The 18,063-nt window shown below is 42.8% G+C and overlaps 1 protein-coding gene across 6 annotated transcripts in view; it reads right to left on the reverse strand.

Moving 5' to 3' along the window:
• PTPN13 (protein tyrosine phosphatase non-receptor type 13) overlaps positions 1–18,063 on the reverse strand; it is a 109,066-nt gene that overhangs the window by 50,576 nt on the left and 40,427 nt on the right. For 4 of the 6 annotated variants that reach the window (XM_068680525.1, XM_068680523.1, XM_068680522.1 and 1 more), the window contains exons 6-7: positions 17,038–17,131; positions 6,301–6,864 (exon numbers count right to left, since the gene is read on the reverse strand). In XM_068680525.1, the coding sequence (XP_068536626.1) occupies positions 6,301–6,864; positions 17,038–17,131 (658 nt within the window). Of the gene's footprint in view, positions 1–6,300; positions 6,865–9,419; positions 9,561–17,037; positions 17,132–18,063 lie in introns of those variants that run through there. The other 2 variants (XM_068680527.1, XM_068680526.1) reach the window with 2 other exon arrangements.

The raw sequence follows: 18,063 nt of genomic DNA on the forward strand, positions 1-18,063 counted from the left end.
ACAAGCAACGTGTTTTAAGGCTTGCAAGTGCTGCAGCAGACAAACACTGAAGACAAGATTGCGTTAACTTTGCAATACTTGTTTCCAAAACCTCCAAAAACTGGTGTTTCCTACAACTATCTACCAGTCCACTCGGTTGTGCAGCTCCCCAGGGCCCCAGCAAATACAGCAAGATACTGCAAGAGATGCATAAAAAGCTGAAGCCCAGTGAGTCCTACACATGTGTCTCACTTGATTCTGCAAAGCGACCTGCAGCTCAATGCAGAGTATTCACGGGGGTTTGGGTCTTGCTTCAGCCTTTCACAACGGCTACGTTCAGCCTTCTGGATTTTACAACACCAAAACCCACTGCCAATCTAGCAATGACTTGCCTAAATAGGAAAATGAACCCCAAATGCAGTGGGAAGCCTTCCGATGCGTATTTTAAAATGCTCCCAGCCCTTCAAATGCGGCATGAATCCTAGCATGATATTGGGAGCTACAGTGGAGAAACGCTTAAGTGAAAACAGATCTCCTCTGTCCCAGTAGTTTTATTAGCTGTAGATTTTGCAAGTCTACTAGACTGTCTTTGAAGCAAAAGGAAGGGAAGGGAACAATAAAATACAACATGAGATTTTAAGCAGATTTTTTTTCCACCTAGTCAGCAGCCTGGGCTTCCTGAATTGCACACAGAACTGTGGCTTCGTCCTGGCTCTCTGAGACGTAAAATTCTGCAAAAAAAATACATGTAAAATGGTAAAGTAGAATATGAAACAAGCACTTGCTGCGGAGCTATCAGACTCTGCGGGCTGTCTGGCTTCCCTGGGCTCAGCCCACCTGAGTGAGATTCCCAGTCATTGCCCAGATGTTTTTTTTTGCTTTGCTCAGTTTCAGGAAAATATACGTAGCAGTGGAACTGTTTGCATGGACAAGATACATGCTGCAAGAGTGAGATTCGACCATCAGTACGGAGACTGCTGTATCTACAGTGCTTGCTGAATTCACCCAGTAATTCTTGCTTGCTTCTCTCCTCCAGCAAATTCCCTTCAATTCCAACATATCATATTAGGTTTAACTTCAGAGAAGGCGCCTGGATTGCATCCAAACCAAACCTCTTCTAAAGAAGAACTGGCTTCCAAAGGTCACGAGTCCACACTCTGGGACTGAGCTGAAGCTGAGCGTTTCATCCAAGAATTTCAAAAAACAAGGACCAATTTCTAGCCTGAGTGGCTGGGAAGGAACTGGAAAATGAGATCTGCAAAAGCTGATGATGACAATAAACAACTGGTCTCCAGAATTCACATTTTTCCCTGGGATTTTTGAATAGCCTTGGAATTATTATTTTTGTTTTAAGAGTCTGTAATGAAGATGTAGATATAAAACTTGTAATAAAAGAGCAAGCACCACAACATGGCGATGAGAGCTGCCGTACAAACAGAAGAAAACACGTCTGTGCCATTTTTGTAGCACTGTAGTGGTACTTTTTGAAACTCCCCGTGGAAGCCAGCAGAGCACAACCTCACAGGCACCTAACCCAGCACGAAACAACAAACCACGCCATTTACGCAAGGCAAGACGTGCAAGCCCAGGCTCGTCATTTACAGAAAGCCTCGTCCCAGCCAACTTCAACAGAAATCAGAGGACCGCATTTAGCCTGGAATGTCATTATCCCGAACACATGACTCACATTAGATACACAGGCTTTCAAATGCACATTATTACAAAATTCTTACTGGATGCAGAGAGAAGGAAAAGGATAGAGATAGAGTTCAACAAGCAGCTTCCCGGTAGGGCGGGTGTTCTGGTTTGCTCTTGGGGTTCTGGTGGTGGGCGTCTTTAGTACTGAAGAGCTTCACTGTAATGCCATGAAACTCATCCGTAGTCTTTTGAGAAAGGGCTGGGATGTGCTTCTTTTGCAGAAGCTCAGAAAGTAAAGTTAGAGCCATGTTTACTCTTCCCTTTCCTTTTTTCATTGAATTACCTTCTGCGAGGCAGCACGGCAGATGTTCAACAGAGTATAGTGACCCAGAATGAATCCCTGGTAAGGGTTCCTGTTTGACACATGCTCACAGGTAACACATGGGATTTCCACCATCCTGTTCATATATAATTCCTATTATATTCCTATATAATTCAGAACAAAGCAGCTGTGCCTGATACCAGAGCACTTGTACCTTACAGGTATTTCACAGGAGTATTTCTTATTTTCTTCCTTAAAAGGCCAATTTCCACAGCGCCAGTACAACTCATGACCCAAAGTTTTCTGAGCTAGGAACAGTTCATTAGCCTACCCTGCAGCTTCATGGCTGTGATTGCTGAACAGTAACTGAACCTCATCCATACCGGACATACCAGGCACATGACAACTCCTTTCACCGCCACTGAGCTGGAATCACACTGCAGCGGGATGATCCTAAAACAAGTGGAAACTGAGCCTCAGTTTGCTTTCACATGCAAACAGCATACATCATTGTGGGTGACTGGCATTTCCTCCACTTAAGCTTACCTGTTGAATACATACAACTCAACAGAAAAAGAAAGTATGCATGGCATTGAGGGTGGTCATGAAGAGGTGAGTTGGCAGAGCAGCTGTTCCTCCTGTCCTACATCCCACCTCCTGCTTAACCTGCTTCTCCTGTAGCTCCCCAGTTCCAGTCCCTGGGCTTCGTTTGCTGGAAGGCATTCACTACCAACCTGCTTACCCATAATATACTGACCACAGTAACTTTTCCTTATTCCCAAATGCAACTTCTAACTAAGAGAGTTTGAATAATCTGAACATTTTGAGTACCCGCAAGCTTGACTCGCCAGCCGAAGACACGCAGCCATGACATGGAAGGTAAGCAGGGTCCAGATGAGTCCTCAGGGGAGCACATCAATTAACAGTCTTATGAGATAAATACTCAGAAGACTTGCATCTCTCTTGAATGCTTGCATCCCTCATGAATGCTCCCTCTTGCATTCATTTCCAATGTTCCCATAGGCAACACTGTACATAAGAAGGATACACGTTTGCTCAAGGAACACAGAAACCAACTCCCTTATAATGGAGATGCATGAAACGTGGGGGAAAAGGCACCTAAGTCAACGAATGGGGGAGACTGGCAGGAGCCTACCTCAGAGCCACGTGCCTGCCTATCGCGCCAGCTGAAGGCAGGCCCAACACGAACCCTGAACTCTGTTTATGCTTGGCAGCTCTCAGAAGATACCATCAGTTCTGTGGGTGAGAAGGCAAAGAAAGCTGGGAGTAAGGGAGAAGGCACAAGGCTCTCATGCTCTCGAGCAGCGATCCAGGCTCAGAAGATGCCAAAGCCAGAAGGTTGTTGGCTCTGACAGGGGATGCTGGCTGGGGGCGCCGAGCAGCCATTGCCAACTTGCAGAAGATCAGCACCATCAGCTCACTCGGAACAGAAGAGCTGCTTGGGTTTAACACCAAAGCTGACAAACTACACGACAGAAACAAGAACAGCAGCAGCAGAGATACAGAACTCTCTCCTATCACTTGACAAGATGAAAACACATTTTTGGAGTCTGATCTGAGTGTTCAGAATTGCTGACGTACACCTGAGCTGAACCAGCAGCCATCTTCTCTCCCCCCCAACTTGTGGCCAAGCACCTGGTCACTGACAAACACCCAAATTGGTCTACGACAACCAGCTCAGCCCTCAAGCAGCACAGAGGACTAACACACAACACAGCAAGTTTGTGAGCAAGACGCTTGGAAGACGCTGCCTCTGGAAGGTTTGGGAGGCTGCATGCAGGCCGTTCCAAGTTCAGATTATAGCGCAGTGTGGATGGTTAGTAGCTCGCTACAAACTACCTCGTTACAGCACAGCTGTAATTAAAGCTCTGTCATTCTTTCCACTATAAACTCGGCTTTTCATGAGTTTATAATTTGGGTTGTAAAAATCTGTTCCGAGTGAAAGCTTGGCGCACCAGAGCCTACGCATGGGAACATTTTCTTTTTCCAAGACAGTCAGCTCCTTAAGGTTTTGTGAATAACAAAAAAGCTTGCCAGCTGAACCCAAAATAAGCTAGGGAAGAACTAAGCCACGTGTCACTTAAATTCCTTTGTAGTTTGAAGAGGGAAGTTAGATCTGGCAAAGCTCTGCCTGTGCTGAGTCCGATGCCTTTCCACAACTGAGAAAACAAAGAGCTGAAGGCAGAGGCTTACCTACTGTTAACACGTAACCTCGAGCAGCCTGAGGAGACTTCACATCTCAGGGGGTTTGTGACCCTGCCCTCAAGGAGAAACGGAGTCCTTTCAGTCAGACTTCTCAAGCCACCTCCAACCCAACAGCAACCAACTCCTCTGTGAAAAGCCATTTCCCTTTTGTCTTACTCAAATACCTTTTTGCACTGACTCCCATTAAAAATTGACATTCACAGTCCAATTTTGGCCTGAAACCTTTAAGAAGTTAACTGAAAGATAAATGGCAGGCCTGCAGTAAAAGTGCAGGGTACACAATCCTGACTCCAACGCAAGAGTGAAACACGTACCTCTTTCCTCTACTGCAAGCAGTAACTCAGAAGACAAGGACACTGCGACCCAGCTATGTGCTGAGAGTATCAAGACTTTTTCTACCAAACGATGACTGAATTCAGAAGGATGGGCAGTGAGTCATGAGCTACGGCTTCGATCTGCCCTCGCTCAGCTCCTCCAAGTGTAAAGCCCCAGCTCCCGGTTTGCTTTGGCTGCACTGTCACCCCTTCTCTACACCACGCGTGCGGTTTCACACAGCTGAACCATCTCAGTTCGTGAGACCCAGGTGCGTTACCTTTTCTGTCGTCTCCCAACCTGTTTGACTGAGAACGATAAACCCTTGCTCATCAACGGGCTTGGCTGAGCTTTTGGTTTTGCTGTTGTGCAACACAACCCCGCACGAAGCTGAACTCCTCAGCAAGGAAGCTCTTGATCTTTCCCAATGCAGGGAGTGGCTGCTGACACTCCGCGAGGTGCCTATCTCCAAAGGCTCGAGTTGACTCATGCACTTGATATGGTCCCCTTCAGTTTCACGCTCTTCAACCAAACATAAAGCAACATCCCCACTACCCCATCAGACATCTCAGTAGGTAATTACAGGTGGTCAACTTCTATTCTGAACAAACAATGGTTATCTCCACCGTACTATTCCCATCTACATTCATTCTTTCACTTGATAACGTTACCTTCATTGAAAGATGTTAATGCCACAGCACAGAAACCCTTCGCTCGTCTTTTCTGTGCAGCTGGTACATAATCACAGCAGCTTCTTGAACTGCTGATGCTGTTTCAGTAAGGCTCCTTCTTTCTGGAGCTCAAGGCTCACATGCTCAGGAGAGGAAGAACACGCTTCCCATGCTGCCTGCAATACAGCCTCCTCCTGAGATAGCACCCAGGGCACAAACAGTGCTTTACAACCCTGATGAAAGGCTTTATCAGCTCTCCTCAGCAGGGGCGTTCACACCTCAGTGCAGGAAAACAAGGCAGAGGTTATTATTTCTGGCAGTCGTCATTTCTGTCACACAACAGCCAGGCCACCACGATTGTTCACTTGTATCAATTTTCTACACACTGGAATTAATCACCCAGCTAAATCTGCATGTACAGCTCTTCCAGCATATACCTTAGATGAACAAGCAACACCTTCTTGCCCATCATGAGCAGGATCTGACTTGGCACTCTGTTTCAATCCAGCTGTCCTAAATTTGCAACCCCTGAAAATCACATTGCATGTTCAAAAGAAACAAAACACACTGTCCCCTATTACAGGGCTCCACATAAAGACGTTTCCGTAAGTGTGCATACAATAAGTCCCAAGGTTTTTCTCCCCCAACATGTTCTCTAAATTAACTGAGGGAACTTATTGACAATTCTCCTCACTGAGGTAAAGATCTTAAGCCCAAAAGAAACTACATATTTATGGGGCTTAAGTGGATCATCCAGAATTATACAGAGCAAAAACTGAGAGATCTGTAGATGACACACTTCTTTTCCTTCAGGGTATAAATCCATCCTTAAGAGCTCAAGATGAAGGTTTTCCTTGAAGGAAAATTACCTGCCAATTGGCTGTTACCTATATATTTCCTAATTTCACTTGATGAACTTGACACTGGCTGACTTAAAAAGAGCAACTACCTTCACTGGCTAATTCATCTGGACAAGCACTTTCATCTTGGCTGGCAACAGATGTTTTAATGCTTTGATTTCACCTAAAAACAGAGGACAAACGTAAGAGCTCAGCAATTTCTAGAGTTGCTATTAGAGAACTCAAATTTATCATAATGACAATCTCTGTTTAATGACTGGAATGATTCAGAATATCTAAAAGCTTCACTAACCTTCTACATTCATGGCTTCCCGCAGGAGCTGCAACTTCTTTTGTCTCTCTCTTATCCTGTCAAAGGCACTCGATATCGCTGCGGAAGTTGATGTCTCTGGCACATGGCGCGTTTGGTCCAGTTTTTGAGGTCCAAAGACATCCAGTGCTATGCTGCCATCAGAGTACCTTGCTTCCTTGTTTCTGGTGGTGGTAGAAGTCCGCACTGTAAACGTCTCGCACTGGTGACCATGCCTGTGAGAGTCTCCAGCATGGTCCCTCTCAGCGGCCTTGTCAGTTGTGCAGAGCAAGTCTGTGGAGGAAGCCCATACCTTCCGCCTGGGAGCGGCATCTGTGTGAAGGTGACCTTTCTTTTCAAACTCATTGGTTTTACATCTGTGAGGACAGAAAGCATCTTCCTGTCCTGAGTTGTAATCTGAGGAAATGCCCTGGAAAAATTCTTCCTCGCCTTGTGTTCCTCTAATGGACAGAAATCCCATAGACTTGCTAAGCCCTTTGTTAAGCATGGTCTGTTGAGAGAAATGAGTCTTGTGTCCGTCATCTGCATCAACCACCAAGGCTTTTCCTGGAATAAGGAGACATTTCATACATGTAATTTGTACTTAGTACACAGGAGTGCGACAGAAGTTACTTACTTGGGAGTGTACACCGAGCACACATTTGGCATCAATTTGGTCATGCAAAGGACTCAGACAGCTGCTACCTCAGCCTAAGACAAAACTTCAACTACCTCATAGCTGAGCAACATTACATTTGTCCTATTTCTGAAGAGCTCAAGAAAAACTACAGCCCAGTATAATTAAATGATAATATTAAAAATGACTGCTAGGTACATGTGCAAATTTGTTTTCTCACTCACTGTATTTTTAACCTAGTCTGCACTACCACCAGAAGCACTGTTTACCCATCGATCCAAAATCAGCAATTCATTTCACCCCTCACACACAAAGGCACAACCTGCAGTTTCTCATCACCTCTCAACAAGTCCAGGTTTGTTCCACACATTTACAGATGCCTTACTGTACTATTGGTAGCAAGGGAAAAATGACTGTGCAGTTAGGAATTTTAAAAATCTTCCATCTTCCTGTAATGACTCTTTTTGATGATGACAGTCTCTCAAGATGCAGAATATTCTAGAACAAAAAACTGACAAAGCTCTCAAGGTCAAGGTGATGGCGTGAGACTGTGCACTTCATGTTTTGTTAATAAATGGATCAGTCAATATTGATGAACGCTGCCTCTCCTCCCTCTCCCTTATCATGAAATAACTTCCACAATAAAAAAAAAAAAAACAACTGTCAGAGGTGTAATATTCTTGGTGAAATATGTGCTCTCAAAAGAATACCGTATAATGCTCACTGAAAAGCTGTGATGCTTATGTTGGTCTCACGCCTAAGATGTTCTAAATGTACTTGCCCAGTTTTACAGAACTAATTACAAACATTACTAAGCACAATGAAACTTCTTAATATTCATAGATGAACCCCCCAGTTTACTGTTTGTATCCTTAAGGCTTCCTGAGATCAGAACAAAACAGTAAGCATCTTAATATTAAAGTCACAGAAAAACAACCAATATTGAAGACTGACCAACTGCTATTTCCTATTAGGAATCATTAACATTTTTCAACGCTTCTGCAATAATGAAGTGATAAAAATCCAAGGTCTACTTTAGATACCGCACATATAGAAGTCTACTCGTAACTACAACTGAACAAATACATTGCAAAAATCATCACCAAGTCCAATCTTTTCACCCTCACCCTGGTACCACCCCTGAGAACAGCCGACGGCTGGTGACAGTGTGATGACGTACGTGCCTTTCTTAGAGCAAGCCCCTTCCTTCGTGTGATATTGCCACGTACATCCTCGACCAAGAAGCTGTCCTGAAGCCCTCCTCACACAGGAAAACAGCCACGGGCTCAGAGGAAATGCATGTGCTCTATCTTCTGTTCCGTGAGATGGTGCCAGGGCTAGCGGTCCCTCCTCCCTTGAAAATCAACTGAGATCAATTGCCACTCTTGTTCAGTGGGCTTCAGCTGAACTTCTATGATTCAATTGCATCAAGTTTCAGAAAATGCTGTAAGGGTGCCGCTACTTGCACTTAGAAATGCTGTAAAAGCTTGTGGCTTTGTATCTTTGTGCTCTGACATTCTACTTGAAGGGAGACTATTTCTTTTCAGTTTCTATTTCTGTGATAAAACTAAAACCAGGTGCTTAAAAAAAAACAAAACAAAAGCTAAACAAAGCCAGAATGCTCCCCCCTGCATCTCACCCCTCCCCCCAAATATTTGATGGTGAAATGTTAGGATTCTGATTGCCCAAACACGTCTCCATCACAAGGTTCCCACATGTTCCAGACAGTCAAGAGAATAAAACTAAAGTGCTTGCCAATGAGAATGAATTTCTCTTCTGAAACAACTGGACACATCATTTTCTATTTTTATAAATATGACCTCAACCCTAAACTCAATTTAGAATATTTATCTTTGTGGTCAGGTAAATCTCATGTCCTGTCCTTCTCTATGCTTCTGTCAGACTGCATGTCCCTCACAAGACTAGTGAAGTACATATAATATTCAAGTACACAGCAAAGCCTTTTGAAAAATAATTTTTCACTGTCAAGTTCCTACCATCTATCCACAGCACAGCGTGATGATAGCCCTTCTGCCAACACATACTTCACATTCACACACATCTGCATCAAGATCAGGCATCCTAAACAGGATTCTAACTCATATAAGAGATAGGGATAAAAAGCAAAAACACTTCACTATTTAAGAGTCTCAACAAAACAAAAAATCAGAAGGAGCTCCAAGAATCCTCTGCGATAATGACAGTTCCAAGGTATACTTGGGGAAAATAAAAATAACAACAAGATAATCTCCCTTATACAATGTTTTCACTTTTTTTTTTTTTAATTAAAAAAAAAACACAAACAACTCTGATACAAGAAGTATTTGCAAACAAGACCTTAGTGAAAAAAGCATGGCAAGCAAAGCAGGAAAAGAGAGACGGCTGCCACTCCAATAAACTACCAGTGCTGTAAATTCAGGACTGCCTGGTACATTATTGGTCACAACTCAGCAGAACATCCCCAGCTCAGGTTTAGAAGCATTACCTTGTTTCAAAGCACCCGCAGACACGAAGGAATCCACTGTTTGCTGCTGAGAAACTGCTGTTGTGCAGCACAGGCTCCTTGCCTCAGCATGCATGAGGTGCTTTCTGTTCCCCACGTTACCCACCCACCTGGCATTTCCTCATGAGGAAAAGTGAACGCCGGGAACACTGTCTCATCAGCAGGGACCGGGAAAGTACTCGTTGCTGCAGCTTGGCCTCTCGCTCAGCTAATTGCATAACGAGGAGGAGATGAGCTGGCCCGTCGGGAAGCAGTGCAGGAGACACGCTGCTTACCCACTGCTGACTGACTGTGCCCGCAGGTCTTTCTCTAACTCATTTCCACAGCGACCCACATGGCCTTTGTGTTTGCTCCTGAGACTCTAAAATTCTCTTGGATACCCTTCTTCTTTCCTTTATTACCTTCCCCATTCCCACCTCTGCTTTTCACCAGTCTTGGTGCTTCTTAACACCTCTGCAAGACAAAAATCCCTCTCCACCTAATTCCAGCAAGCTCACCCCAAACTGGACCACAACGTCAACATGAAGTGTTAAAGAATCATCCTTAGAGAGAGGCAAGGAGAAGACCAGGGGTACAAAGCCTGCTGCAGAAAGCTACCGCAGTTCTATTTACATCAGGAGGTCTTAAACAACTGCAATAAATCTCTTTCAGGACAAGGCCTACCATTCCCTAATGGTACACTGCCAGCACGGGGAAGCCTGGAATCATCTGTGCATCCTTAATACCTCTTCCAGGCACTTCTGCAGTATTTTTCTGACACCCCCAAACATTTACTTTCAGATGAATGGCATACACAAGTCCAAACTCATCGAGCCAATATGCAGTGTACCCATCACATTTATTTTTTCAGCTTATGATGAAATGTGGCAAAAAGAACAGGACTGCCAGTAAAATAGGAAGAATGAAGATCCAACTAAGGATCAAAAAGAACCTAGCTACAGAATTCAACTTCTACATCTTGAAATTATAATGGAAGGTCATAACATGAATCATGCCATCCTTTTGAAAATGGCTTCTCTTGCAAATGGAAACTCTCAAGACCTATCCAAAGTTTCTTGGCTCCACTAATGACAAACTACCTCCTCACCCAGCACCACGCAAGCTGCTCTACACTTCAGTTACCCAGCAATGGGACAGGACAGAGAAGCACTTCCCCACATCTCTGTAATGGTGACAGAACAAGCCACAAGCAGTTAAGATACCACAGCACGTGAGTAATGACAAGGAGCAGACTTTCCCCTTCCCCCAGAACTTTTCTGCTGAAACCAACTCTCAGAACAGTATCTGGGCTTTCCATTTCACGTATCGCCCCTGGGTGTTTATCTTCTACTTGATTTTACATTAGTGCAATTATTCATAATTACTGTAAATAATTCAAATGCAATTATAGTAATTGCACGATTCCAAAGTATAATATATAGCAAGGGAATACATACCATGAGAATAGCAATTAATCACCAAGAGTTCACAAAAAAATCCCTTCTGGTGCTAAAACCCAAATCTACGTTTCCACACGAGCACAAAAGGCCAAAGTTACATTTACTACATGACCATGGGCCTGTTTCCTTTTTCCTTTGGAGTCTTCAGTGCAACTACACCCTTTTTGACAAGTGTTATTTAAAAACCATCTGTCTTTCTCACTGCCAGTAATCTTGTTCATTTTCATCTGAGCTAGAGAGCTGTCATCTGGTCCTACCTCAATTCAGTCTGTCTGCAATTATTTGTGTAACGCCTTCATCGCACAGGCAATTGATCAAGCATTATGCAAACACAGACTGGGTCTATTTATATTGAATAAACTCAGTTCGACTTTGTTGAAATGCTTTCTGATAGCCCCTTTCTTTTGTCTGTAAAGAACGGAAAACCTTTTCCAGCTGCATTTCAGCAACACTTACAGGTACGCCCATATGTGCATGCACACGTGCTGGGCTGGGGGGAGAAAGAGAGGTCGCCCACGTGCGTCAAGAAGAGCAGACCATCACTGCTCAACAGGAAGCTCAGAAAAGAGGAACTGATTATGCCTAAGTTTAAAAAAACATCTCCCACACAATCAGCTTGGAGAAAAGCTACAGAGAAAAATCCTCATCCCAAGACAATGCGGATAGTTTCTCAGATGTGAGTGGGAAGCTGATGGAGGAGTTGGATTTGCAATCCCTCTGGGGCTGGCTGTGAGCCATACAGAAGACCACAGAGCCAGCTGTGGCCTGTGGGTTGCCTGCTAGAAACGGCACCTCCTCCTCTCTCTTACTTTTTTTTTTAATTGTTGAGAAATTCCAAGTTTGAGATTGAAGCACTCCTAAAATAATGTGTTCTTTGTCAAGGACGAAATGAGCTGGACTGAAGGACTGTTCAAAGCGCTGTGCGGAGCGGCAAAGCTGTAAATCCTTTAGAAGGATCTGTGTTCAGCTTTGGACGGGCATGGCTGCTCCATCAAACAACCCAAACAGCTCCAGAAACTCCAGTCTTGTTCAGAACAGTGGTAGAGATGCTTGCCAAGCTGTACCTCCTAAGTGCAGCATTTCCTCTCCTATTCCTCAGCATCTCTGCAGGACAGGGAACTGTATGATTGCATTTTTTTCTATTAAGGCTTATGGTTTGATTTCCTTTCAGCACATTTCTGAGTCAATTAGATAAAGGTCCACTCTCATCCCCAGATTTGGGCACAGCACGGGAGAAACTCAGGCATATGGCTCGTTTTCTGCAGAGACAGCATTTTACATTTCCTGTTTGCTTTACTCCTGGGTCTTTGCGTCCCCTCTCATTTTGTTCCGGAGTTCCAAGTTTGCTCTCAGTAGCACTGCCAGGCTGGAAGCTCAGTAAAGCAGCAGCAGCTATACTGAAGTTCACAAGATCTCTACCACCACCGACCACCAGAACTTCAGGATGCACGAAATGTATTGGAAGAAAACAGACACCATTTCTAGAGTGCAAAACAACGATTAAAAAAAAATAAAAATCTTCATCTGGCTTCTATTTTGTTTTTTTCAACTCTTGAAATTTTTCTCCCACCTACTCAGTTCTGTTTTTCTAATAACGGGAAGATGGGCAGGGTGTGTGCATGAAGATTGCCAGATAAGAGATTCTCAAATCAAGGGAATAAAGTTCTTTTTTTTTTTTTTTTTGGTAAGCGAAAGCTTTGTGCTTGGATTTAGCAAGAAAATTAAATCTGTTTCAGTTCACATGTGGAGGTGATCACTATAAACTCTTTCTTTATAGACTAAAAGCTGCATTTTCATCAAGATTGGGTACTAAAATATAATCCGCAATTAATTTCACTGGATCAAAATCAAAATGGCTTATTTTCTCTTTCCTGTGAGTTTTTGCTGGGCAGCCATAAAAGCAATAAATATTCTGGAGAGAGCTAACTGAACATTAGTATTCCTGTTAAAATTAAAAGGATTTCGTGGAGCCTTAGGATCTTTTATTTGGTTTACAAAACCTATGATTTTTGCTGCACTTAACAGAGTATGTAGTCTAATTAAACAGGCACTTCATCAACACTTCAAATTTTGTTCCCTCTTTCCACTTTCCTATTATGCAGAGATAAAGTGAACATGGATGATACTTTAAAGTCATCACAAGCAGAATGAGGTGGCATACATTCTTTTGGCAGAGATGAAGGTTGGAAATTTGACGGCTCAAACTGCAGCACTTTAACACACGAAGTTCGTTTGGGACGGACTCCATGATGTAGGAGTCAAGGTCCCACTGGAGAGCACTGTGATAGGAAAGCAAGGTTATGAAACATGGCAGCTAAATTTCTTGAAAAGACAAGTATGTTTTCAAAGGTCTGCTCTTGATGCAGACAGATCCCAAACACAAGATGGAACTTAATAAGTAAACACACAAGGAGACACAGCAATAGTTCTCTGGGGCAAGATTTCATTTATTTGAGAGCTGGGAAGCAGACTCCCAGGCCTGGTTAAGTTACGGAGATTTCAACCAAGTTTTAAATAGGCTACGTTCTTTTAAGGGATGAATGCTATGTTTTTTAGCAAAAACAGTAGTGGGGTGAATTAATTCTTGCTTTACATTTGGAAGAGTTTGAAAATTACTTGCTCTTTTGTCACCCCAAAAGAATCTTATCAAACAACTTCCACAAATAATTCTTGGAAACTCTTAAGGTCGACAGTGTTTTGAACAGGAAACACTAATAACTCATATGTTCAGATGACTCACTCCAGGTTTTACTGTTTCTATTTCTGCTGGCTAAGTCAGTTCCTAAATATTGTGCTCTGAGTATGACTTGACTAAAAGCAAACATTCTGTAATATTAATTTAGAATGAATTACTTCTGCAGTCTGCCCTGCCATAAAGCTCATTCACCAAAATAACCACAGAAAGTGAGTCATGAAAGAGACAGAAAAAAAATTTAATTGGGGAGAATATTAGCATGAAGCTATTTAATAATTTAATAATTGTACTTAAGATGTAAAGACAGAAATAAATAACTGACAACAGCCAACCTTGGCATACAGGAGAACAAAATACCTAATTTCAACAAGTGGAAAAATGTTTCAAAACATTTGTCCTAAGCCAATAAAAAGCCCTAGCAACTGTAATTTTGGATGACCGAGATTTGCAAAGCTGATCTTAAAGTTCACATTTAAGTCTTTCAAAGACCAAAATGAGGAGCACATCTCTCTTCAGCTGAACCATCTCTATATTCGTTAACTCAACATGACCGATCATCAATCTGAAGTTAGATGCAGCAACATTTTGATACTCCTGCATTCATTGTAAATCCATAAATAAAACAAAGAGTTAGATAGCCCTGGATCAAATGAGAGCTATCACTCATTAATATCAGACACCCTTTTCACTGGGACCACCCTAACTTTCAAACATATGATTCAATAAGTATGCCATGTGGAACTGAAGATAGCTAAAGCTCATTTGGTTACGTGGATGTCTTGTTCCATATGTTTCTGATGGTCTGTATTCCCTGAGGGCTCAGCAAAGTGAGATGAAGGCATATATCGAAGATGGAAGGACTGAGAATTAAGATGATGCTAGTAAAAAAATCAAAACATAAAAGGACCAGGGAATGGGACTGAAGTCAGATGTTGAAATGGAAATGTCTGCGGGGGCGACTAAGATGGTTTTAAGCCCTTTAGGGAAAGAGATAAAGTAAACAGAGTTCCACAGGTAATTAATGTGATACAGGGAAACTGAAACAAGTTGGAATGGGCAGAACCTAAAACAAAACAAGACAACAACGGCAAAAAGAACAACCCACAGTGTCCTGGTCTGTAGCAGCTGACTCAGCTGGACACCTCAGTCTGAGAGAACCCTTTGTTCAGGCAGACCTCTCCGAGCTGGTAATTTCACAAGCACACACACTGCAGGGAACCTGTTCTGCCTGGCACTGTGGCAATCTCAGGCAGAGCCAGAAGGCAAGAGAGCACCCAGCAGCCAGACTTCCACCTCCACAGCCCTTCGGTGACCCAGACACTGCATACTAACTGAACGTTGCATTAATTAAAATAAAAAGCAATGCCTCTCAAACATCTCAGAAGCACCGTCATACATACTAAGTGATTCAAAGAAAGTAAGGATAAGAGGAAAGAGTATCCTGGCCATGACATTTTATGAAGTAAGAGGATACAGTAGGAAAACGCCAATTAGATCATCTAGTCTATACTCTGTAAGCAAAAGGCATAGTCATCAGAAAATGTTTCAGGCATTAAAGAGACGTTATTTTACAGTTAAGACTTTGGGAACAAACATGACTTCTGGAGATTAAAAAGAAAATCATCTGCTAAATAGCTTAACCAGAAAGTTGTAAGAAAAACACACAGAAAAGTAAAAAACCTCAAAGCACACACAGACTTCAACAAGAGCATTTTCTAAGAAAAATAAAAGCAGAAGAGCAAAAGACTTTTCAGCTGTATTAGCAAGAGAACAAAGTAAAGAAAAAATTAGGGTTGCTAGTACAGTGAGAACAGAGTTTAAAAACAGCCTTGCTATGCCTCCAAAATGAAACAAATATTCATTCTGACCATTCTCAAAACAGGCAATTTATGATAATCATGGGATCAAAAGCAGAATAGATGATGGAAATGAGAGTATGGAAATGACCAAGCTTGAGGTAGTAGCCAAATGCTAATGTGCTCAAATCAAGTTCTGCTGTGCTACATAGCAAATTATTAATTAAACTGAAGATGATGGGAATCCACTTGAAAAGCAAAAGAAAAGTGCCAGGTGAGGAATATGGTATGTATTTGCAGAAGAACAAAGGTGTGTAAAGAAACCATGAATATGATGAAACTAAAAATTGGGAAAGAAGAGGGTTCAAGAAGAAACTAACAATTTAACAAATCAAAACAATAAGGTTCTGGCACAACCTTTGCAGAACTGATGGGAGCCAGGGAAAGAATTATTTTTAAGACAAGAGCTTAAGAAGGAAGGCATGCTATTGTTTACAAATCCAGTCAACTGAATTGATCCAGTCCCAAACCCTGTATATTCCTAGAGGTCTTCCTATTGCTGCAGAGACTCTGGAGGAGATGAGAACTGTTGCTGTTTTTGGAGGCACCAAACTAAAAGACAGAGGGAGCAGCTCAAGCACATCAGCAACACGCTTTCGTTCACGTTTACTAGTGGTAACTAGGCAGAGAACTAATATAAGGCAGCTAAAAAGTCTGTGCTGCTAGCATTTACAGAGCTGAGTATCTGTGAAAGATATCCCATATTGCTAACCAAGGCACACCATTTACAGATGAGCATTTTAAGGCAAGAAAGGTCTCAGATAATTATCGCATCGCACTGCCTGCCTCACAATGACACTGATTGGCCCAACTGGAACATCACAAAACGCTCCACAACTCTTCCAGAAAAAAAAAGATGAGACCTGCCTTTTGGAAGAACACCTACTCTTGGCAGAAAAGCCTAGCACAGAGCTGATGCTGCCACAGACCTTGAACAGCAACATCTAATAAAGCCTTGGCCAGCAATTGGCTGTCATCCCACATCACTTAATCCCTTTTACTCCACGCTGGCAACAATGGCAGTGTCTCCCCAAAAAGGGCTGTTTCCCTCCATCCCCCTTTTCCTCTTTCCTAACCCCCCTGAAGCAACTTTACAACCTTACCTTGTTTCCATGTCCACCCCACAGTGCCGAAGCACAGCAGAACAGTGACAAACACACACCACCTCTGCTAAGGGTAAAAGAGGGGACACCAAGAAGCTTTGTGTGCAGAGAGAAGGGCCCTGGGCAGCCTGGGAAGGAAAGCAAGCGGCTATGTGCAAGGAACGTTACAGTGAGGTAAAGCAGGGCCCGCAGAAATAAAGGAACTAAGAGAAGCTGCTTCCTTTTCCTCCAGTTGCCTGAAACTTCTCCTCCCCTGAAATAAAACTTCTGGCCACCTTGTTCCTTGCATCAGGAACAGAGCCAGAAAAAGACGTGTATTTTCTAGAAATAATTTTTCTCTTGTTGACATCGTCTATGCTTTGTTAGGCACGGAACTACCAACAGAGCTCTGTTACCGCGAGCAAGAGCTCCAATACTCAGTTTCTTTGGCTGCAAAATCTACCCCACAAACGTGATCTCCCACAGGGCCATTTTTGCCATGACCCTCCCCTGCAAGAAAGCACTTACCTGTGGGAAGTCCTTTCCCCCTCAGCCTCTCCCGAATAGCCTGGCTCCTGTCTGGCTGCAATTTTTTATCTCCATTGCAAGCAAGTTGATCCATCTGCAAAAGAGGCAATGACGCCTAGTTATGTACTGAAAGAACTGACATTAACATTAAACTAGCACCCATTAAATAACGCACAACACAAGTTAGCATTGAACATTGAAGTTCAAGTTCAGAGTACAGGCTCAAATGTTCAAAAGGAGAAATGGTTTCACCAGCGAGACCATGCCCTGTAATACTGACATCTGAATACTCAGGGCAGGATTTTTAGCACACAACTGGTTGACTTTTTTGCAGTAAGTATGAATCAAGTTCACAACTGTGAACTCACTGTTCTTATTCCTAATTTTTAGCTTTTTTTTTTTTTTAAACACCACTTCCCCAAAGTAGTAATTTTACATACACAATTATTCACTTAAAAAAAAAGCAAGCTTATTTGCTGTAACAAAAACTTCTCATTGAGGTGTTTTGATATGGTGGCAATCAGCCCAACCTAGACAGTGGCTTAGCTGGGAGGTGGGATGGAGACATCAAAGAGCTTTACCCATCACAGTTACTGTGCAACTCAACATGGAACCGGTTCAATGAGTCCTAAGCTGTATTGCCCTTTACAAAGGACATTAACATCAAGTGAAAAGATGCAAGAGGATCTCTCACTGTGCTTCACATACCACCCAAGGACCTATTACAGAGCTCAGGCTCCTCCAGCCTTTGAAAAGCCCAGGCAGGATCAGAGGCACACTAAAGTTTACTCTGGTTCTGAAAAAAACGTCTTTGTGTGCTTTTCTGATTAAACTGAACTTAAAGGACACATACAGAGTTAAAATGTTAAAGCCAGCATGGAGGGCTAACTAAGGCACAGAAAAACCCAGAAGTACAGCTATGCTGCTGTTGTTCTGTCAACACATGGCTCTACTCAACTATTTTGTTCTTGTTCTGCTGCAAAGCCTCGACTCAGATTAAGACATACTTCTGCCAGAAGAAAATCA

This window comes from Anas acuta, chromosome 4, assembly GCF_963932015.1.
Source record: "Anas acuta chromosome 4, bAnaAcu1.1, whole genome shotgun sequence".
In the NCBI taxonomy this organism is placed as follows: domain Eukaryota; kingdom Metazoa; phylum Chordata; class Aves; order Anseriformes; family Anatidae; genus Anas; species Anas acuta.